Source organism: Thalassophryne amazonica, chromosome 3 (genome assembly GCF_902500255.1).
Source record: "Thalassophryne amazonica chromosome 3, fThaAma1.1, whole genome shotgun sequence".
Taxonomy (NCBI): Eukaryota; Metazoa; Chordata; class Actinopteri; order Batrachoidiformes; family Batrachoididae; genus Thalassophryne; species Thalassophryne amazonica.
Window position 1 is genome coordinate 12,578,110 of NC_047105.1, and position 23,078 is coordinate 12,601,187.

Genomic DNA, 23,078 nt, shown 5'->3' on the forward strand with positions numbered 1-23,078 from the left:
GTTGTGAGAAGCTGCTCATTTACATAAAGCTTAAATTCAGACCTGAATGTGTTGCTGATAGTGTGTGCCTTTGAAGGATATTGGTTGTAGCTGCTGACTTACCTCACCTTTTCTATCCTTCGCAGAGTCGGTTTGTCGTGTCCACCTGGGGGGTGTTTGGCGGTGAACGTGGGTCCAGAAGCGCCGGGCTTCGATCCTTTTGGGCGCTGGAGAGCGCGCCGTCATTCACTCCGCCAGACAGACGCATTTTTCATTTGTACACTTTGTTATGCACCAAAGGGGGAAAGTAAATTGTTTTGTTATTGGAACCGCTTTCTGGTTGTTTTGGCGCTGGGTTCCGTCAGACGCAGTTCCGCTCCTCAACCCGCGTCGACACATAACACCACCTCCCTGAAGGAGACAACTGCGTCTTCTTTTTTTTCCTCTTCTTCTTTTTTTTTTTTTTTTTAAGTAAGCAGTTTACTTAATAATTGTCTCACTAATTCGCCCAAAAGAGGTTATGTTCTTAAAGATTTTGGAAAGGAGAAAATACAAATGATTAGATGTAACAATTTAACATTTCCAGTCTCACCAAAGATGAAAGAACTCCAGTTTAGAATTATTAATAAGATTTATCCAACTAAGGAGTTTTAAAACAGAGATTCCAAATGGATGTTGGTAACTGTGGCTTTTGTGAGACTAGAACGGAAGACCTGCTGGGCCATCTTTTCTTTTTGTGTGAAACAGTGCAAAGCTTTTGGTTTGACCTTCAACAATGGATTGTCTCTAAAGGAATTTGGATCGGCGATCTAACCATCACAGACATCCAATTTGGAATATTAACTGTAATGACTTTGGTATTAATATAATTTTACTAAGCAAACATTACATTCACAAATGTCATATTTTTTTTCCAAGACAAAACCAAAATTTACTCATTGGAGAAATGAGTTTAAACTTAATTATGATTGAATCCAGTAATGTTTTAAAACTAGTTTCTTTTATTCAGTGTTTCGCAGTTGTTAATCTCGCGCTGTCTCGCGGTCTGTGACTCGCGCGAGATCGGTTTCACCAGAGTTCCGGTTCAGGACACAGTGTAAACAAATATCATGAAGTATGGACAATAAGTCAACATCATGGCAGAGCAGAAGTCCATCACAGGTGCTACACCTCCTCTAGATAACCCTCTCAACGTGAGAGAACGCGTCATCATCATAATCGCCCGTAAACTCGCTGAATCGGTGCCATCCACATCCTCACTAGCCGTTGTTTACATGCGCTGTGAGACGCCGGAACTCTGCTGCCGCCATGGTGCATTCTGAGAAGTGCAGGGGGATTATGGGAAACATTAAAATATATATATATTTTAAATCTAGATTTTCTTTTCTTTTTTTATTTTGTAAATTATATACAATAAGCCCCTTATGTTGTATTTTTATTTCCATGTATGCAGCTATTTCAAAATTTTGTTTTTTGGGGGGGGGAATTGATTCATAAATAAATAAATTATTTTAAAAAAGGAGAAGCCGTTGTCTTCACAGAGGTAGCGGCATAATGGTTTGCACGTGATTTAAGAGGTTTAACTTAGCCATCTAATTGTGGAATAACCCTGTTGTGTCTGATGTGTCGGACGTTCATGCTGGGATATACGGTCGAATATAGGCTTTACCGGCGATGCATAGCAGAGCTGGTAAAAAGCAGTTTTAAAATGTTACTTCTTGCTGTCCCCAAGTTGAGACTGAAACACCGGAGTGACTGAGCTTTTGCTGTGGTGGCCCCCAAACTATGGAATGAGTTGCCTTTGGATGTTAGCCTGGCTCCTTCGCTAGAGGGTTTAAAGTCTCGCTTAAAAACACATTTTTTTCTCTAAGGTATTTCAAAATTGTTCGTTGTTGTCAGTGTTAGTCTTGTTGGTCACTTTTTTACTGCTTCGTATTTTATTAATGTCTTATTTGGAAAGCACTTTGTCAACTTTGTTGTTCTTCTAAAGTGTTCTATAAATAAAGTTAGATTGGGTTATTATCTACGTGCGTGAAATAATATAATACGCCCGAACGCATTTTTTTTTACACAAGTGTGGTTTTGGTGCTGATCTGACACCATATTTAAAAAAGGCTCAAGTCTTACAGCCGCAGCATAATAGGCCAGGTCCATCTAAGCAGCCTAGCTCTGCTGGCCAGTGGCAGGACGCTGGTCAAGTCCGTGGAAAAGACGCCTACTTGGTACCATCGGGTTACAGGCCATTTTCTTGAAAAAAGAACGGAGGGCAGAATTTACACATAAATAAATTGACAAATTTTATGCTCTAAGCCGACAATGAGCATCCCCTCTTTGAAAGACCAGCAGCCGCCACTGCACAGGAGATATCTCAAAAATTTTGACTGGTAACTTCAGAATTACAATTTTTAATTCAAATTAAATGTGACATATTTCAGTAGTTTTCCTTCAAGTTGTTAACAAAATTTGTGCTTTAGCTTCACTGAAATCCTAGCAAAGACAAAACAAAGTTGTTTTTTGGGTTGATTGCATCAAAGATCACCTGATTTTAATGTGTGTGCCCTGAATTAATTTGAATTAATTTTCTCTTTGCTTCATCCAGGAAACAAATTTTTGATTAGTTTTGATTGTCCAGGGATTGTGTTCGTATGACTATATTTAATGTGGGTATGTCTAATTTGGACAAACTCAGAGCAGGGGAGGAAAAAATGTTATCTTTGGTGCCAAAGATCTGTGGGAACTGCAGAGTTACAAGATGCTTGCCGTTACTGTTTTTGAGTCACAAACTAAAGGGAATGAACTCATTTATCCATGCAGATCACATATACACGCAGATATGGACTTTTGCCCCCTTTCTGTGACTTCCAGACATCAATTTCTATTGAATCACTAGATGGAGGACTGGCGTGAGCTGCTCATTCGCTGGCTGTTGCCAGAGCGCCACCATCTGGTTTAACATCCAACAACCAGGCATAAATAGAAATCAGTGGGCATGATCAATGTTTTCAAGAGTTTCACTATAAATCTGCATTTTCTGCACGATTACTGTCCTGTTACATTTATTCAAACTCAGTCCCACATTTGTACAGCCACTTTTTGTCAAAACAAACACAGAAGAGGATCAGACTAGATTTATATAATATATATATATAATGTAATCTATTTATATAATAGACTTGAATGAATTTGTTAGTCCCAGTCCAGATGTTGTGAAGACTTCACCTGGAGTTATGAATTTTGTTTATACTATCCCTACCACTGAAGTCATTATCTTCATCAAGATAGAAAATAATACCATCAGTTTGTCAAACAGAAATGTATTTAAACACATTGTGTCTGCCATGACACGAGATACTAGTCTTATCCTGAATTAATTTCAGTATGAAGTTAAGATAAAGATGGGAAATAATTTCCAGACCAAGTTGAAAGAAATCTGAAAGCACTACATCATACAGAAATTAATCTCACTCGTGTGTATTCTTATATTAATAGCAAAATATACAATGTCAAATATACAATGACTGACAGCAGGAAAAGACTGCACCTTTCATGGACGGGCCAGTTACCCACTCCACAAGTCCTTGTCAAGATGACTTTGGACAGCCTAACTAACTACGAGCACAAGAAAAGAAAGACAGTCCGAAGGTCCACCGAGAGGCGGGATGGAAGATGGACCAAATTGGACGGACAACATGGTACAAACTGGAACGACAATCACTAATGAGCAAAGAACCCTGAGGAAATGTAGCTGCGGGTGGTCTAAGGTGACAACTCATAGGGGCCTGCGCATCCACCAGGGGAAGGTAAAGTGCGGTGGAGCAAGCCAGATGCAATCTTGCACTTCCCCAGCAGATCAGACAAGCAGGAGACAGAGCCCGGTTGAGCACCACAGTGCTGCTGTTTCCGATATTGCAGATGGCCAGAGGGGAGAAGAGCACCTTTCCCAGCAGCAGGAGCACCAACAACACCTGGAGCCTACCCCCCACAATGAGCATCATGAGGACACCCCCCGCAGCGAACCCCCAACAAGAACAAGGAGGGAGAATCCTATTCAACAGCCCAAAGTGAAGTGGCCCAAAGCCAGTGATAAAGAGGCATGGAGAAGTCTTGACCATGATCTGCATGTCAGCCTGAAGTCACTGCAAGGCAACGTATCCACCAAGCTAAACCTCTTTGGCAACATCATATATGAAGAGGGCAAGGCAAGATTTGGGGAAATGGTGCGGAGGAAGAACACGGTCAGGGAGACGGGAGAAGGAGATACACAATCTCGTGAAGGAGAGGAGGTCCCTTAGGAAGGCTTGGAGGAAGGCTGAAGAAAACAAGAAGGAAGGACTCAAAGCACTGTGGGTCCAAATCAGAGGGAGGCTTGCAACCTTGCAGAGGGCGGAGCGGATCCGAAGATGGAGAAGCAGGAAGGAAAAAGAGAGGGCAAAGTTCTTCCAGGACCCCTTCAAGTTTGCCAGGAGCCTACTCGAAGAGAAGAAGAACGGGAGGCTGGAAGCCACAGCACAGGAGCTTGAAGAACACCTGAAAAGCCAGTTAAGTGATCCTGCGAGGAATATTCCTCTTGGGTCACCAGGATATGTGCCCAGCCCTGCTGAGCCTGAATCTTAGTTCGACACAACACCACCAAGGTGGACCGAGATCAGGCAGGTGGTGGACAAAGCAAGATCTGCGTCAGCTCCAGGCCTGAATGGCGTGCCCTACAGGGTATACAAGAGCTGCCCGATGGTACTGAAGCTCCTTTGGAGGCTGATGAGAGCCGCCTGGAAGACCCAATCTATCCCATCTGAGTGGACCAGGGCAATAACTACCTTCATCCCAAAAGAACCGGATTCCCGTAACATCAACCAGTTCAGAGGAATTGCCCTACTGAACGTGGAAGGGAAGATTTTCTTCTCAGTGGTGGCGAAGAGAGTGACCAGCTATCTCCTAGAAAATAACTACATTGACACCAGCTGTCAAAAGGCAGGCATTCCAGGTTTCCCAGGCTGTGTGGAGCACTCAACCATGATTTGGAACCAGATTCAGTCAGCCAAGCGTGAGAAGTCAGACCTGCATGTTGTCTGGCTGGATCTGGAAAATGCCTATGGTTCGGTCCCTCACCAGCCAGAGGGAAAGATCACTACTAACACCTGGATGCAACTGGAACTTAAGGGTGGATCTTGATCGGCAGCTCAAGTTCCCCCCAGAGATTACCACCACCTCCCTGAGGACAGACGTCATCCTATGGTCCTCTGATGTCAAGACAGTGATCCTGGCAGAGCTAACTCTCCCTTGGGAGGGAGGAATGGAGGCTGCCTGTGAAAGGAAGAGAGACAAATACATCGACCTGGTAGCCGACTGCCGGGAAGCTGGATGGTCCACAACTATCTACCCTGTGGAGGTTGGCTGCAGGTGGTTCATTGGAACATCCATCCAGCGCCTCCTCAGGAAGATTGGAGTGTCTCTTACAAGGCTGAAGAGGGCATCTAGGGACCTGGCAGAAGAGGCGGAAAGAGCCAGCTTCTGGTTGTGGTTGCGTAGGAAGGACAGGTCGTGGGGGAAAGAGGGGTCCTAGGGGTGACTGCAGGGGGCGGCAGGGAGACGTCCCTGCCGTTGCTCCACCACCGTGAGATGTTCCGGGATTAATGGAGCGAAACATCAATGAAGGGTGGTTCCCGGCTGATGACCCTGCAGTTACCCCGTTGGCACCGGCAGAGGTCATATCAAATCAATTTTATTTATATAGCGCCAAATCACAACAAACAGTTGCCCCAAGGCGCCTTATATTGTAAGGCAAGGCCATACAATAATTACGGAAAAACCCCAACAGTCAAAACGACTCCCTGTGAGCAAGCACTTGGCAACAGTGGGAAGGAAAAACTCCCTTTTAACAGGAAGAAACCTCCAGCAGAACCAGGCTCAGGGAGGGGCAGTCTTCTGCTGGGACTGGTTGGGGCTGAGGGAGAGATCCAGGAAAAAGACATGCTGTGGAGGGGAGCAGAGATCAATCACTAATGATTAAATGCAGAGTGGTGCATACAGAGCAAAAAGAGAAAGAAACACTCAGTGCGTCATGGGAACCCCCCCAGCAGTCTAAGTCTATAGCAGCATAGCACCATCGGGCCGGCGTTTCAGAGTCCCCCATTGCAGACTGAATAGATATAGGAACTCTTTTGTTCCTATATCAATCATAGCCCTTAACAAATATCATAATAAACACCGCTAACAATCAGGCACATTAGGAGGTTTTAGTACTTGTATGTTTTTTTTGTTGGTTTTTTTTTTATTTTTTTTTTTATTCTTTATTTATGTATTTATTTATTTATTGTTATGAACTGTTTATGTCTTGTTCTGTATCTTTGTATGGGTCATGATTTTTGAGAAGTCCAAGACAAATTTCCCCATGGGGACATTAAAAGTATATATATATCTATCTATCTGTCTATAACTAAGGGATGGTTCAGGGTCACCTGATCCAGCCCTAACTATAAGCTTTAGCAGAAAGGAAAGTTTTAAGCCTAATCTTAAAAGTAGAGAGGGTGTCTGTCTCCCTGATCTGAATTGGGAGCTGGTTCCACAGGAGAGGAGCCTGAAAGCTGAAGGCTCTGCCTTCCATTCTACTCTTACAAACCCTAGGAACTACAAGTAAGCCTGCAGTCTGAGAGCAAAGCGCTCTATTGGGGTGATATGGTACTATGAGGTCCCTAAGATAAGATGGGACCTGATTATTCAAAACCTTATAAGTAAGAAGAAGAATTTTAAATTCTATTCTAGAATTAACAGGAAGCCAATGAAGAGAGGCCAATATGGGTGAGATATGCTCTCTCCTTCTAGTCCCTGCCAGCACTCTAGCTGCAGCATTTTGAATTAACTGAAGGCTTTTCAGGGAACTTTTAGGACAACCTGATAATAATGAATTACAATAGTCCAGCCTAGAGGAAATAAATGCATGAATTAGTTTTTCAGCATCACTCTGAGACAAGACCTTTCTAATTTTAGAGATATTGCACAAATACAAAAAAGCAGTCCTACATATTTGTTTAATATGCGCATTGAATGACATATCCTGATCAAAAATGACTCCAAGATTTCTCACAGTATTACTAGAGGTCAGGGTAATGCCATCCAGAGTAAGGATCTGGTTAGACACCATGTTTCTAAGATTTGTGGGGCCAAGTACAATAACTTCAGTTTTATCTGAGTTTAAAAGCAGGAAATTACAGGTCATCCATGTCTTTATAATAATAAAGAATAACAATCCTGCAGTTTAGCTAATTGGTGTGTGTCCTCTGGCTTCATGGATAGATAAAGCTGGGTATCATCTGCGTAACAATGAAAATTTAAGCAATGCCGTCTAATAATACTGCCTAAGGGAAACGTGTATAAAGTGAATAAAATTGGTCCTAGCACAGAACCTTGTGGAACTCCATAATTAACCTTAGTCTGTGAAGAAGATTCCCCATTTACATGAACAAATTGTAATCTATTAGATAAATATGATTCAAACCACCGCAGCGCAGTGCCTTTAATACCTATGGCATGCTCTAATCTCTGTAATAAAACTTTATGGTCAACAGTATCAAAAGCAGCACTGAGGTCTAACAGAACAAGCACAGAGATGAGTCCACTGTCTGAGGCCATAAGATCATTTGTAACCTTCACTAATGCTGTTTCTGTACTATGATGAATTCTAAAACCTGACTGAAACTCTTCAAATAGACAATTCCTCTGCAGATGATTAGTTAGCTGTTTTACAACTACCCTTTCAAGAATTTTTGAGAGAAAAGGAAGGTTGGAGATTGGCCTATAATTAGCTAAGATAGCTGGGTCAAGTGATGGCTTTTTAAGTAATGGTTTAATTACTGCCACCTTAAAAGCCTGTGGTACATAGCCAGGTAATAAAGATAGATTGATCATATTTAAGATCGAAGCATTAATTAATGGTAGGGCTTCCTTGAGCAGCCTGGTAGGAATGGGGTCTAATAGACATGTTGATGGTTTGGAGGAAGTAACTAATGAAAATAACTCAGACAGAACAATCAGAGAGAAAGAGTCTAACCAAATACCGGCATCACTGAAAGCAGCCAAAGATAACGATATGTCTTTGGGATGGTTATGAGTAACTTTTTTCTCTAATAGTTAAAATTTTATTAGCAAAGTAAGTCATGAAGTCATTACTAGTTAAAGTTAAAGGAATACTCGGCTCAATAGGGCTCTGACTCTTTGTCAGCCTGGCTACAGTGGTGAAAAGAAACCTGGGGTTGTTCTTATTTTCTTCCTCTGCACGTCTGTCTCAATGTGCTGAAAAAGTGCAGATGTCCACGTCTTTTCACAATTCCTGTGCTAGTCAGACGACGTCCCGGATAAAACACAGCGTCCAGTTTGGAAATGAACAGCACATTCCACTGTTACAGGAGTTTTTGTCATGGAAAGAGGAGTGGAGGCTTCGCGCATCGCGGCGGGGCCGCATGGCGCACAACAATGCCGTGATGAAGCCTCACGGGACATGTTCTGGCATGTCCAGGCACATCCACAAGATGTCCTAGCTTTACGAAAGGCTTTTTTATAGAGCAACAGACTCTTTTTCCAGGCTAAGTGAAGATCTTCTAAATTAGTGAGACGCCATTTCCTCTCCAACTTACGGGTTATCTGCTTTAAGCTGGGGGTTTGTGAGTTATACCACGGAGTCAGGCACTTCTGATTTAAAGCTCTCTTTTTTAGAGGAGCTACAGCATCCAAAGTTGTCTTCAATAAGGATGTAAAACTATTGATGAGATACTCTCTCACTTACAGAGTTTAGGTAGCTACTCTGCACTGTGTTGGTATATGGCTTTAGAGAACATAAAGAAGGAATCATATCCTTAAACCTAGTTACAGCGCTTTCTGAAAGACTTCTAGTGTAATGAAACTTATTCCCCACTGCTGGGTAGTCCATCATAAATGTTATTAAGAAATGATCAGACAGAAGGGAGTTTTCAGGGAATACTGTTAAGTCTTCAATTTCCATACCATAAGTCAGAACAAGATCTAAGATATGATTAAAGTGGTGAGTGGACTCATTTACATTTTGAGCAAAGCCAATTGAGTCTAATAATAGATTAAATGCAGTGTTGAGGCTGTCATTCTCAGCATCTGTGTGGATGTTAAAATCGCCCACTATAATTATCTTATCTGAGCTAAGCACTAAGTCAGACAAAAGGTCTGAAAAGTCACAGAGGAACTCACAGTAACGATCAGGTGGATGATAGATAATAACAAAACTGTTTTTTGGGACTTCCAATTTGGATGGACAAGACTAAGAGTCAAGCTTTCAAATGAATTAAAGCTCTGTCTGGGTTTTTGATTAATTAATAAGCTGGAATGGAAGATTGCTGCTAATCCTCCGCCTCGGCCCATGCTACGAGCATTCTGGCAGTTAGTGTGACTCGGGGTTGTTGACTCATTTAAACTAACATATTCATCCTGCTGTAACCAGGTTTCTGTAAGGCAGAATAAATCAATATGATCAATTATTATATCATTTACTAACAGGGACTTAGAAGAGAGAGACCTAATGTTTAATAGACCACATTTAACTGTTTTAGTCTGTGGTGCAGTTGAAGGTGCTATATTATTTTTTCTTTTGAATTTTTATGCTTAAATAGATTTTTGCTGGTTATTGGTGGTCTGGGAGTAGGCACCGTCTCTACAGGGATGGGGTAATGAGGAGATGGCAGAGGGAGAGAAGCTGCAGAGGGGTGTGTAAGACTGCAACTCTGCTTCCTGGTCCCAACCCTGGATAGTCACGGTTTTGAGGATTTAAGAAAATTGGCCAGATTTCTAGAAATGAGAACTGCTCCATCCAAAGTGGGATGGATGCCGTCTCTCCTAACAAGACCAGGTTTTCCCCAGAAGCTTTGCCAATTATCTATGAAGCCCACCTCATTTTTTGGACACCACTCAGACAGCCAGCAATTCAGGGAGAACATGCTGCTAAACATGTCACTCCCGGTCCGATTGGGGAGGGGCCCAGAGAAAACTACAGAGTCCGACATTGTTTTTGCAAAGTTACACACCGATTCAATGTTAATTTTAGTGACCTCCGATTGGCGTAACCGGGTGTCATTACTGCCGACGTGAATTACAATCTTACCAAATTTACGCTTAGCCTTAGCCAGCAGTTTCAAATTTCCTTCAGTGTCGCCTGCTCTGGCCCCCGGAAGACAATTGACTATGGTTGCTGGTGTCGCTAACTTCACATTTCTCAAAACAGAGTCGCCAATAACCAGAGTTTGATCCTCGGTGGGTGTGTCGCCGAGTGGGGAAACACGGTTAGAAATGTGAACGGGTTGGCGGTGTACACGGGGCTTCTGTTTAGGGCTACGCTTCCTCCTCACAGTCACCCAGTCGGCCTGCTTTCCCGGCTGCTCGGGATCTGCTGGAAGGGAACTAACGGCGGCTAACCTACCTTGGTCCGCACCGACTACAGGGGCCTGGCTAGCTGTAGAATTTTCCATGGTGCAGAGCCGAGTCTCCAATTCGCCCAGCCTGGCCTCCAAAGCTACGAATAAGCTACACTTATTACAAGTACCATTACTGCTAAAGGAGGCCGAGGAATAACTAAACATTTCACACCCATAGCAGAAAAGTGCAGGAGAGACAGGAGAAGCCGCCATGCTAAATCGGCTAAGAGCTAGTAGCTGCACTAAGCTAGCGGATTCCTAAAAACACAAAGTGAATAATGTGTAAATAATTTAGAGGTGATTCAGCAGAGGGATTGCTTTAGTTAAGGCACGTGAAGATTACACTGTAAAACAAATCGTTATCTAGATCAATCTAGATTAAACAGCTAACAGATACAGCAAAACAGTGCTGTGCTCCGGAACAGGAAGTGATACAATACCGCAGTGAAAGCCAACCACCAGTAGAGGCAAGCAAGAGGAGGTGCGTCAGGCGGAAACGCCATGCAGGTAGAGCTTACCTGTGCTTCCATCAAAGATGGTTATCGACTGTCATATCAACCACCAAATTGAGAGGAAAAAGCATTTCCATTCTATGAATTTGCTCATACAGAAAATCTCAGGATGGAAAACCTGATATGAAGAAAAAACCAGAGGCTAATTAAAAGGGATAAAATTGAGACCTATGAAAGTGAGACTTCTAAACGAATGGTGCGATGTTTATCACGACAAAGCATTCAGGCAGTACAATTGAAGTTGCTACTTTACAGAATACAGATGGACACAAAAAATCTAATTTTCTAAAGCTCACTCCACAGTCCTTTTTCAGCTTGTTGCTGCACCTGAACACTGCACAAAATGGCATTTTGAGATCCCTTTAACCCAAGTTTAAGTAAACGCATCATGCCTGACGACACGTAACAACACTAAACAAGATGGTGACTACATCTGCCGTCTAGCATATAAAATACAAATCGATACTTCCACATTACAACTCGTATGCGAGTGCTGACTTGTTTTTTGCATTGTTTCCTTTTTTTTCCTTCACCATACAGATGACCTTCCATACATGAAATGCCCACTCCACACGGTGCTCAAACTCACACCTGTCGCTTACGGTACGTCATATACAACGCTTAATCTTAAACTCTTACGTTAGCTTTTTTTTTTGTTTGTTTGTTTTCCTCCTCATAATTTGCACATTTTCTTTTTTTGGAAATTCTTTACAGGCTGTAAAGTGGAAATGTTTTACCTAAATGTGCCGGCAGTAAACACACATCGGGACAGACCTATTGTAAATCCTCCCGACCGCTGCTTTAATAGCCACCACGCCTTTGCAATGTTGCGCATGTGGCATTGGGCAGAAATAATCTGTTTGTTCGTATGGATGCTGCAGTAATAACAATAATAATTCATAGTTAATCATGCAAAGTCAGTGTCTAATCAGACGTCTTGAGTGCTGGTTTGTTGTCTGCTGGCTGAAATGTAGTCTCCATGCATTCACTGTGTGTGGGAGCGTTGATTCCTCTCCCTGTTTTGTGTTCTTCCTGATGTTTTAAACTCCTTTAACCAGCTTGGGCTGTTATTATAAGTAGTTAATTTGCTGGTGGGGTTTTTTGTTTTGTTTTGTTCTTGGCTGTTCGTCCTGCTGAGCTTGCTTGTTCTGATCATGTTCTGTCAGTAATTAGTGCCGTTTGCTTGTCGACTAAAACCTGTTGTCATGTTCTGGTGTAACAATGTGGTTAACTTGATTTGAAGACTGGAATTGATGTGGTTGGCTACTTTGATTGGCTGTTTAACCACATTGTTTCTGTAACGCTTGCAAGTATTTCCTCATCTCCCACCAGGGTAAAATTCCATGGGGCCATGCTCCCATACTCCGACGGAATAGTTACACTCCTTTGTGTAGTAATGACCAGCTCAAGCGTCCCAGGCTCTACAGCGTCGGCAACCAGCCATGGCTCCCAGCCACTCGCACACCGCCGGCTCTGATGCCCGATGAAGAGCAGTGCCAGGTTAGTGACACCCCGTGTAAAACCAGTCACCTTAATCCATCACCTCCCTTCCCAGTTCTTCCGCGACGAGCGGAATTCCTCTGCACGTCTGTCTCAGTGTGCTGAAAAAGTGCAGATGTCCACGTCTTTTCACAATTCCTGTGCTAGTCAGACGACGTCCCGGATAAAACACAGCGTCCAGTTTGGAAATGAACAACACATTCCACTGTTACAGGAGTTTTTGTCATGGAAAGAGGAGCGGAGGCTTCGCGCATCGCGGCGAGGCCGCATGGCGCACAGCAATGCCGTGATGAAGCCTCACGGGACATGTTCTGGCATGTCCAGGCACATCCACAATTTCTCGGATAATCACTCAATGGAAAAACCACCGACAGCTGTCTGAACACCATCTCAAAGCCGTCCTGTGAGACCAAAATGGAGGTGGTTTTGTCTCGCTCCAGTAGTGAATCCATCATGACGCGCGAAGCCTCCGCTCGACTTTCCATGACAAAATCTCTTGTTAAAAGTGAAATCTGCCAGAAAATGGTTGATGTCCAGCTCTTGTGATAACCAGAGAAATGGCACACGATGGTCACGGATCCAGACAGCCATCTGTTTAGAAATGAAATGGTCGTTCAGCCTGTCGATGGCGGCTTCGGAGCGCGGCGTGCCCCACAGCTGCTGGGGGCCGTCCTTAAAGCGACAGTAACACTCCTTATTCTCTACCAAGCCCGTAACATTTTCACCGAAAGCCAGACAAATTTTTCTAATGGTTTCCAGCTGCCAGTCTCTAACAGTTTCTGAAAAAATTCTGATGGAAAAAAAGCCCAAATCATTCCGCCATTTCCTGACAATGAAAATCCGACGAGGGGGCTGGACCACTCCTCACTCAAAGCCTGCTCACAGGCGAATGACGCAACCGACAGGCGTGGAAAAAATCATGCATGCGCACGAGGGTTCAAGCTTGTCTGACGCAATCACACGTGATTCAAATCCATATAGTTTTTGAAAAAAATAGTAAGGTCGGACACTTTTCTAATAGACCTCGTACATAGATTTCAAATCTGAAAAATGACATGGACAGAAAATATCAGCTATTTTAAAATATTGTTTCCTTCTTGAATGCGGTTAATGTACTGTATGCTAGTAGCGTAACAGATTATTATTAAATCTTAAAACCATTCACAAAAGGAGTAAATAATGTCTTACCTATCTGTTTCAGTGAGATCATATGAAAACTTTACAAAACAATGTCTGAAAATAATTTAATCACAGCGCTGGCTGTAATGCATTATTGAGGCTGATGGACGGAGTCTCTGTTGTTAAGGAGCCGCTTTGCGCTGCAAGTTGAAAGACTCCCAGTTCCTCATCTGCTTATAACGTCTCACACAATGAAATAATCCCATAAAACAAAGTAAAATAATCTGACAATACTCAGTTTTGCCTCCGTGTGGAATGGAGAATCCGCACAACACTGTGCATGCACGCTCATCAATATAAAAGTGTTCCACCTGCCAATCAAAAGGATTCTGAGAGGGAAAATGAACCATTCTGACACTGCAAACACGGTGCAGCTCCGACCTGAACCACTCGGTGGAAACGGGGCTGTCAGTAGCCTGTAAAAATCCAAAAATTAATGGGGCTATTAAGATAATGGTTCCGGAGGTGATTCTATTTCCTCCTTCTTCTCCAGTGGCGGGACCAGCCAAGAACTTCCTGGTTTTTAGAGGCGCGCAGTTCAAAATCTGATTATTTACCTCTTCAGTAACTGCACACCAGGAAAGGATAAATTTCAAACTGTTGTTTAATTGTCTTAAATAATAAAAAAAAATACATGTCACCTACATTTTAAAGGAACTCACATCAGAGGAAACAAGTGCATTCGTATCTGTGTGTCGGTTTTGTCCTATGGATTCAGTGCTTCAGCTCTTCTCCATATTTCTACCTCTCTGTCCCTCTTTGTCGACACTTTCCATCCAGCCTGGGATTGGAAGTGGTTGTCTGTGAGTATTTTGGAGACTTGTGTCAAAAGCCTTTTATTTCTTTTTATAACTCATGTCAGTGTCTCCAAAGCACATGTTTTAGAACTAGTTTACTGTGGAGCAGGGGGGGTGGCATGAATTCTGACTGTCAGGTTTTTCTTTTTTCCTCATCCTTCTTTTTCTGACGACTTCTTCTGTTTTCTTCCTTCTGCTTCAACTTTTCTTCCTCTTTTTGGTCTTCCTCCATATTCTTCAGCATCTTCCCATTTCTTGCTCCTTGTGCTGCTTATTTCTTATCCTCCTACTAATCTTTCATCTTCTTCCTTTTTCCTGTTTCTTTTTCCTTCTTGATTATTACTTCTGGTCATTTTTTCCTCCATCTTTTTCTACATTGCATTTCCCTTATGCTGCTTTTTCCTCATTCTCCAACTTAATCCTTCATCTTCTTCCATTTTTTGTTTTTCCTTCTTCCCCACTTCATCTTTTTCACCATTTCTTTTTAATTATGCTTCTTTTTCCTCATCCTCCTTATTCATCTTCTTCCTGTTTCTTGTTTCTTTTTCTTTCTTCTTGATTAACACTTTTTCCTTCTGCTTCTATTTTCTTATCATCCTTATGAATATTCTTCCTGTTTCTTGTTTCTTCTTCTTGATTATCCCTTCTTCTTTCTGATGTTCCATCTCAGTCTTCATCTTTCCTGTTTCTTCCCTTTTCCTTATTCCTTCATCATTCTTACTTGTTCTTCTGCCTCTTCCTTCTCTTCTTTGTAGTTTTCCTATTTCTTCTTACTTTTCCTGATTCATTCTTCATTAATAACTTCATTATTAACTTCTTCTCATTTGTGTTACCTTCTCCTCCTTCTTGGTTGCTTTTGCCCCTTTCCCCTATATCCACTTTGTATTTCTTCCTGTTTTTGTTATTCCTTCTTGACTATTTTGTTTTCGTACTGCTTCTTCTTTCTTTTCCTCCTTTCACTTTATTCCAATTTAGTGTTCCATTTCCCTTCTTGAGTATTCTTTCTTCATTCTCCTTCCTTCCTTCTTCCTACTCCTCCTATCTTTTCCTGTTTATTTTTCCTTTCATTTTTTTGTTATTCCTAACTGGGTCACCAGAATCATCATCATCTTCAACCGATTGTCCGGGATCAGGTCGTGGAGGCAACAGCTCTAGCAGGGGACCCCAAACTTCCCTTTCCTGGGCCACATTGACCACCTCTGACTGGGGGATCCCGATTCATTCTCAGACCAGCGTGGAGATATAATCTCTCCACCTGGTCCTGGGTCTTTCTTGGGGTCTCTTCCCAGATGGACGTGCCTGGAACACCCTAGAGAGGTGCCCAGGAGGCATCCTTACCAGATGCATGAGCCACCTCAGCTGGCTCCTTTAAACTTGAAGGAGCAGCGACTCTACTCCAAGCTCCCTACAGATGACCGAACTTCTCACCCTATCTCTAAGGGAGACACCAGCCACCCTCCTGAGAAAGCCCATTTCGGCCGCTTGTACCCATGTTCTAGTTCTTTCGGACATGACCCAACCCTCATGACCATAGATGAGAGTAGGAAAGAAGATTGACCAGTAGATCAAGTGCTTCGCCTTTTGGCTCAGCTCCCTTTTTGTCACAACAGTACAGTAGAGCGAATACAACACCGCCCCTGCTGCACCGATTGCCCTGCCAATCTCTCGCTCCATTGTCCCCTCACTCGTGAACAAGACCCCGAGGTACTTCAACTCCTTCACTTGGGGCAAGACCACATTCGCTAACCGGAGTATCCATCGGTTCCTGCTGAGAATCATGGCCTCAGATTAGAGGTGCTGATCTTCATCCCAGCCGCTTCGCACTCAGCTGGGAACCGATCCAGTGAGTGCTGGAGGTCACAGGCTGAAGATGCCAACAGGACCATATCATCTGCAAAAAACAGTGATGAGACCCTGAGCCCACCAAACTGGAAACCCTCCTCCCCCCGACCTAGCCTTGATATCCTGTCCATGAATATCACAGACAGGATTAGTGGACAAAGCGCAGCCCTGATGGAGCGCAACCTCCACCGGAAACGAGCCCGACTTACTGCTGGCACCCGAACACAGCTCTCACCTTGTGAGACAGAGATTGGATGGCCCTGAGAAGGGAACCCCTCACTCCATACTCTCGCAGCACCTCCCACAGTGTCTCCCGGGGTACCCAATCATACGCCTTCTCCGAGTCTACAAAACACATGTAGACTGAATGGGGTTGGTAAGGTTAGACCTTACTTGTGTGAAGCGCCTTGAGGCAACTTTGTTGTGATTTGGCGCTATATAAATGAAATAAATTAAATTAAATGGGCATACTCCCAGGCCGCCTCAAAGATCCTTGTGAGAGTAAAGAGCTGGTCAGTTGTTCCACGACTAGGACGGGACCCGCATTGTTCCTCTTCAATCTGAGGTTCGACTATTGGCTGAACCCTCCTTTCCAGCACCCTGGAGTAGACTTTACCAGGGACGCTGAGTAATGTGATGCCCCTGTAATTGGCACACACTCTCTGGTCCCCCTTTTTAAATATGGGAACCACCACCCCGGTTTTGTTACTTCTTAGGCACTGTCCCAGACCTTAACGCAATGTTGGAAACATGTCATCCAAGACAGTCCCTCCACACCCAGAGCCTTCAGCATTTCTGGACGGATCTCATCAACCCCGGAGCCTTGCCACTGGGAGTTGTTTGACTACCTCAGTGACTTCCACGGGGAAATTGAAGGAAATCCTCCATCAGCTTCCCGCGCTGCCTCTACTATAGAGGGTGCTCCGGTCTGATGCACGATTTCCTCAGTGTTCCTTCCAGCGGCAGATTACATCCTCAGTTGAGGTCAACAGAGTCCCATCCTTACTGTAGACAGCTTGCATGGTTCCCCGTTTTCCCCTCCTGAGGTGCCTCATGGTCCATCAGAAGCACCTTCTGTCTATCTGGCAGTCACCAGATTATAAAGTTTTCAAACATAAAAACAAATGGTTTACTTTCCTTTTTTCATAACAAATCTCATAATATATATAGTACAAAAGTAATTTTCTTGAAAACATTGATATCTTTGTAGACATACTATGTATTACTTGACACCACAGAATTTCTGATGATCAGTCAACAATAAAATTATTATAAAAATGTTATTTCAGTGTAACCCAAATATCTTATAAATTCAGGAGACCACCTCAACAACATTGTGTGTTTTTAAAGTTGAAAAGCACTTATTTTGTATTTGTACAACCACAAATCAGAAAAAAGTTGGGATGATATGGAAAACTTGCATGAGCAGTGAAACGATTCCCAGCTAAACAAGAAGTCCAGTCTTGACAAAACTTTAGGAAGTTTAAGATGTTACGGAAAGTGCAAATGTAAAAAAAAAATTATTCTCTCATTAATAATATGAATTGTGAATTATAATTCTTTCAGAGCTACCCATGGGCATCTTGGTGGTTTCCCGCACTAGTCTCCTTCCAGCAAGGTTACTCAATTTTTGAGAACTGCCTACTTGACACAAATTTACCACACAGTACCATGCTTTTTGTATTTTTTAATAATTGACCCAAATGAAGTTCAAAACCTATTCGTTGACTTGGAAATGTTCATGTATTCATTCTCAAACTTTTCTAAAGACGACTGGCTGTAAAAGTGATTATTTAATCCTTATATTTAAAATAAATTGACCTATCCCAACTTTTTGTAATTTGTTGCAGCACTTAAACACAGGGTTGGATGTATATTGTCAAATGAAATCAAGGTGACCACACAAAGCATGAAATATCTTGTGCTCATGAAAAAAGAAGTCAAAGTAAATGTAAGGATCACTGCATTATTATATTTTCATATCATCCTGGCTTTCTAATTTGGAGTTGTACGTACTTCTTCAAATTATAGGTACATCATGTGAGATTTCTGAAATGTTTATGCAGGATTTTATTTGTCTTTTATGTTTACAAACCCTCCGCCACTTTTGCATTTTTGCATTTGCAAATCGGCACCCTTATGTCACCCCTGCTTTGTCATCAAACTTTGAATCTTTGTCCAGTAAATAAATGACAACACTAATGAAATTTGCTTCAGAATTTTTACACATTTAGATGAATTTCCAGCATATTGCAAGTGTACTTCATAATGATTTACAGCCGTTGTCATAATTTTACAATGTGCAGGTTGGAGAATTAATCACTTTTATTATGTGGCTAAAATGGTAAATGGACTGCATTTATATAGCGCTTTTCCATCTGCTTTACAAATAATGCCTCACATTCACCCCGTTGTGAGGGTGCTGCCATGTAAGGCAGCCACTACACATCAGGAGCAATAGGGGATTAAAGACCTTTCCCTAGGGCCATTAGTGCATTAGTGATTTGCCAGTCAGGCTGGGATTTGAACCGAGGATCTTCTGGTCTCAAGCCCAACGCCTTAACCACTAGACCATCACCTCCCCTAAAGAAGAGTTTCAACCAATTCGGCTGTTACTACTTCAGACAGTAATGTTTCTGTGAAGGCTCTCAGTTGTCCATGTGTTTTCCATAGTAGAGAAGCTTGAATCTTCAACTGGACTGGGTTGCTTGACGCGAGGATGTTTTGCTTCAAATTGCAGAAGTTTCCTCAGCTAAAATTCTTGCTCTGGTAGTCTGACTTCTGTTTATTCTTCTCTACAAGAGTCAAGACAGAAGCCCCAAAAGCTGGAGTTTTAAACCTAACCAGACCCCTCCTACCGAGAGGCAGACTGCTGTAGGCTAGTGACTAAACAATAGCTCTAATTAGTGGGGCCGTCAGGAGAGGTGTCTGTCCCATCATTAGGAGGGACAGCTGCCATGTCATTAGGAGGGTGCTAACTAGAGCACCATAGGTGCTAAATGGAGCTATTGTTTAGTCACTAGTCTGTAGCAGTCTGCCTCTCGGTAGGAGGGGTCTGGTTAGGTTTAAAACTCCAGCTTTTGGGGCTTCTGTTTATTCTTCTCTACAAGAGTCAAGACAGAAGTCAGACTACCAGAGCAAGAATTTTAGCTGAGGAAGCTTCTGTGATTTGATGCGAAACGTCCTCGCGTAAAGCAACCCAGTCCAGTTGAAGATTCAAGCTTCTTCACACAGTAAATTTTTTCACATAGGAAATTGTAGACCACCTTCTTGAATATGACTTCATGCTCTAAGACATTAATTTTTTAAAAATCCTCTGCCCCCTCCCCCCCCCTTTTCCAGGAGTCACTTTGTGAAAAATTCACCTTTGAGAGCACAGAAGAAAGTGATGGCATCCGCTACTGAGTGACAAGACTGAAAGGACTGGGTGGTCGAAGGCACTGCGTGAGCACAACATACAGATACAATTTTTTTTTTAACTTTATAAAATAGTTTTATAATTTTCTTTGTAAATATTAAAATAAGTGTAAATTTCAGTAACAAAGCTGTTGAAAACAAGGTTTTGTTGTGTGTGTGTATGTATGTATATATATATGTGTGTGTGTGTGTATCCTGCATGTTGTGGCCTTATTATTAGTGTCATAACCACTTTGCACGTCTATACCAAAAGAAATCAATGGAAACAAAAGCAACATTTTTCAAAGTTGCACCATCACCATAAATATGACTGCATAATGCCTTTTTTGGAGTACAGTGGTCCCTTGTTTATCACGGGAGTTACGTTCTAAAAATAACCCGCAATAGGCGAAATCCGTGAAGTAGTCAGCGTTATTTTTTACAATTATTATAGACGTTTTAAGGCTGTAAAACCCCTCACTACACACTTTATACACTTTTCTCAAACAGGTAGTAACATTTCTCACTTTTCTCTCGTGTGTAAACACTCTCAAAGTTCAAACCTTAGTAGAAAAATAAGACAACCTGTTTTCAGGCCCAAACATTTGTTTGAGAAATAAAAATAGAATGTTTTCCTATAAATAATTATGATGGCTTTTAGAACTAACAAATTTAATTTTAACTATCAACCTATGAGGTTGGACACATAAGAAATTATTAATAGTGACTGACCAGTGTTTCACAGTTCCTCTGATCGCGCCTCTGCATCCTGGCGCCGCTCCACTGTCGCGTCTTTTTCCACTGAGTGACACCTCGGTGCAGATGTTTTTTTCGGAGTGAAGAACAGAGTTATGGGTAGTTGTTGGCGCTCTTTTTTCTTCTGGGCGAGAAGATTCTTATAAACACACGCAGAACACAATGCGCGTGCTATCCCTTTGCGATGCAGCAACCGGCCTGCTTGATGAGGACACAGAACACAATGCACTGTTTAAAAAAAAATAAAAAGAATGCAAAATTGGACTACAAAAATCCACGAAACTGCGAGGCTGCAAAAGGTGAACCGCGTTATAGCAAGGGACCACTGTATTGATAGTTAGCTGCTCCATGTGCCACCAAATCTACAGCAGACAGATGATTCAAATCAGTTTCACTGCTAAACACAGTGCATAGTAAATTAAATGTAAACTTTTTTAAAATCCAAATGTTCTTGTCTACTCAGCGATCTTGCAGTGTTCATGAATTATATTAGTAAATCCATATTTTTAAATGTTTTGTAATGTAAGCTTGGCCTCACAGTGGTGCTAGTGATTAACACACTTAAGAAAGGGAACCAGTCATGTAGAAGAGTGACTTCTTCCAAAGATTATGTAAATTCAAATTTGATATAAAAATACTATATATAGTTGTTTTAAGATGTTTACATACACTGGTCATGGGCATGAATGCCATAGCATTTAATTTAATTTATTTTTAAGCTGGGTTTTTTTCTAGTGCAAAATGATCTGTAATCAGAAGGCATGGGGGGGTATAAGGAGAATTTGTTGCCGTTTTTTTTTTTTTTGTTTTGTTTTGTTTTACTTGTGTTTTCTGAAGTAACAACGGGGTCAAATTATGCATACACCCATTTAGATTATCAGCAACAACAATTTTTTTTTTTCTGGCATAGACTTTGAGAACCGATTTAGGGTCATTTTGAGGTGCTGAGTCAGGATCTGAGCTCAGATTTCCTCTATCACAGCACAATTTTTTGCAATCTACATGTTCCCTATTGAGGGATTATGCAAACATTGACATTCACTCCTGAGTTTGATGCACAAAAGCAGCTTCAAATGCATAGTTTTTAAGCAGGTTTGTGAAATGTGAACAAGAGCCATAATTTCATGTGAGGCTGCAGCTTTTGCTTCAATGCTTGATATGAGAAATGTTTTCATATCTCAAAAATGTGATGTGATTGGCAAAAACTAACACTAGATTTGGATTCGGCACCCCCAATTACCCAAAATCCGTTGGAAAAACTCCAGGCAAGAAAAATCGTGTTGTCCAGTGATCTGGTAGTGCTTAAAGTTAGAAAATGTCTTATAACTTGCCAAGGCCTCTGAACATCCTCTTAGTGATCATGACTGACTACAGGTAACAGCTTCAATGTGCCACCATAAAGCAGCTTTGTTGGACAGCAAACCCCAGATTAATCAAAACACTGCAGTTGGAAAGCCCAAGGAGCTTGAAGCAAATCTGTGAAAAAGAAACATAGATTTGCACAAGTCAGCAATGTCTCTGGAGACATTTCTAAGTGGCTGCAAATTCCAAGATCCACCAGATCAACCAAACACAAGTAAAAGTAGTGGGATGAAAAGCCAGTTGGACAAGGCCTGAAAAACATCAAAACTGTTGATGCCAGCTGAAAGCAAATTGGTTTAGATGGTCCGGACCAACCCATGAACCACCAAAGCACATGTGGACTGATAGCAGCTGCTGCTGCTGCTGCTGCAACAACACCAGTACTACTGTCTACAGTCAAGCAGTTTTACATTGTCATTGATTGAGGTGCTGCTGCACTCACAGAAATATTTAACCCTAACCTTTAAGATTTATGTATTTTTATTACATGACAATTTCCCATTTACTTTTTTAGATAATTTTAATAAAACCTACCAAATAAACCTTACATGATGCATATTCATTACTGTAATAAATCATATTCATTTGAAATGCATAATCCTCAGCTTTATGTATTTAGTATTAATAAAATATAATTACTCTAAATCAATAATAATGACAGTATTTATTTAAATACATAAAGTACATTGTTTGAATTGCATAATAATTATGTTACCTATATTCACCCCACAACACAATATGTGCTGTTAAGGATGGTTGTGGCACCATCGTGTTCTAGGGCTGTTTTGCTGCCAGTGGAATTGTTGCTTTGTACAAAGTGGATGAAGTAATGGAGGATGAGGACGTCAGAATTTTTCACCAAATCCTCAAACCTTCAGCTACATGAGTGAAACTTGGATTCAGTTGTTTGTTCTAGCAGTACATTGACCCAAGCAGACATCAGAGTTGGTTGTCGCATGGATAAAGTACACCAACATTACATTTTAAAATATCTGGGCTGTGCTTAAACATTGGGTCCTCACCAGGAAACCAACAAGTTTAACCGAAACTTGTCCATTTCTCCCAAGATATGCAGTCAAATAACTAACCAGAAACCAGAATGGTTCATGATGGTTACCACAAGTGTCTGGTCAAGGTGAAAGATGCTAAGGGCCATTCAACAAAGTATTTGGTGTGCTGTATGTACAGGCTGTTTAAGAAAAATTTAGATCCTTTCGTAGTCTAATACCTTCACCAGTTTTCATTGAAATGATCTCAAACTTTAACCGCATGTGTAGAAACAACTTGAAATTCTATGCTTAATGTTTATGTTTTTGTTTTTCTTTGCA

General features: G+C 41.8%; 1 protein-coding gene and 1 long non-coding RNA gene across 2 annotated transcripts in view; one reads left to right on the forward strand and one right to left on the reverse strand.

Moving 5' to 3' along the window:
• LOC117506350 (6-phosphofructo-2-kinase/fructose-2,6-bisphosphatase 2-like) overlaps positions 1–23,078 on the forward strand; it is a 60,270-nt gene that overhangs the window by 36,553 nt on the left and 639 nt on the right. The window contains exons 13-16 of the mRNA XM_034165845.1: positions 11,459–11,521; positions 11,633–11,697; positions 12,251–12,418; positions 19,579–19,680. Of these exons, the coding sequence (XP_034021736.1) occupies positions 11,459–11,521; positions 11,633–11,697; positions 12,251–12,418; positions 19,579–19,641 (359 nt within the window). The 3' untranslated portion in view covers positions 19,642–19,680. The remainder of the gene's footprint in view (positions 1–11,458; positions 11,522–11,632; positions 11,698–12,250; positions 12,419–19,578; positions 19,681–23,078) is intronic.
• Positions 11,093–23,073, reverse strand: LOC117506353. The gene is made up of 3 exons (XR_004559441.1): positions 22,476–23,073; positions 15,910–15,915; positions 11,093–11,103 (listed from the first exon to the last, which is right to left on the reverse strand). It is a non-coding gene; the product is annotated as an uncharacterized LOC117506353 (long non-coding RNA).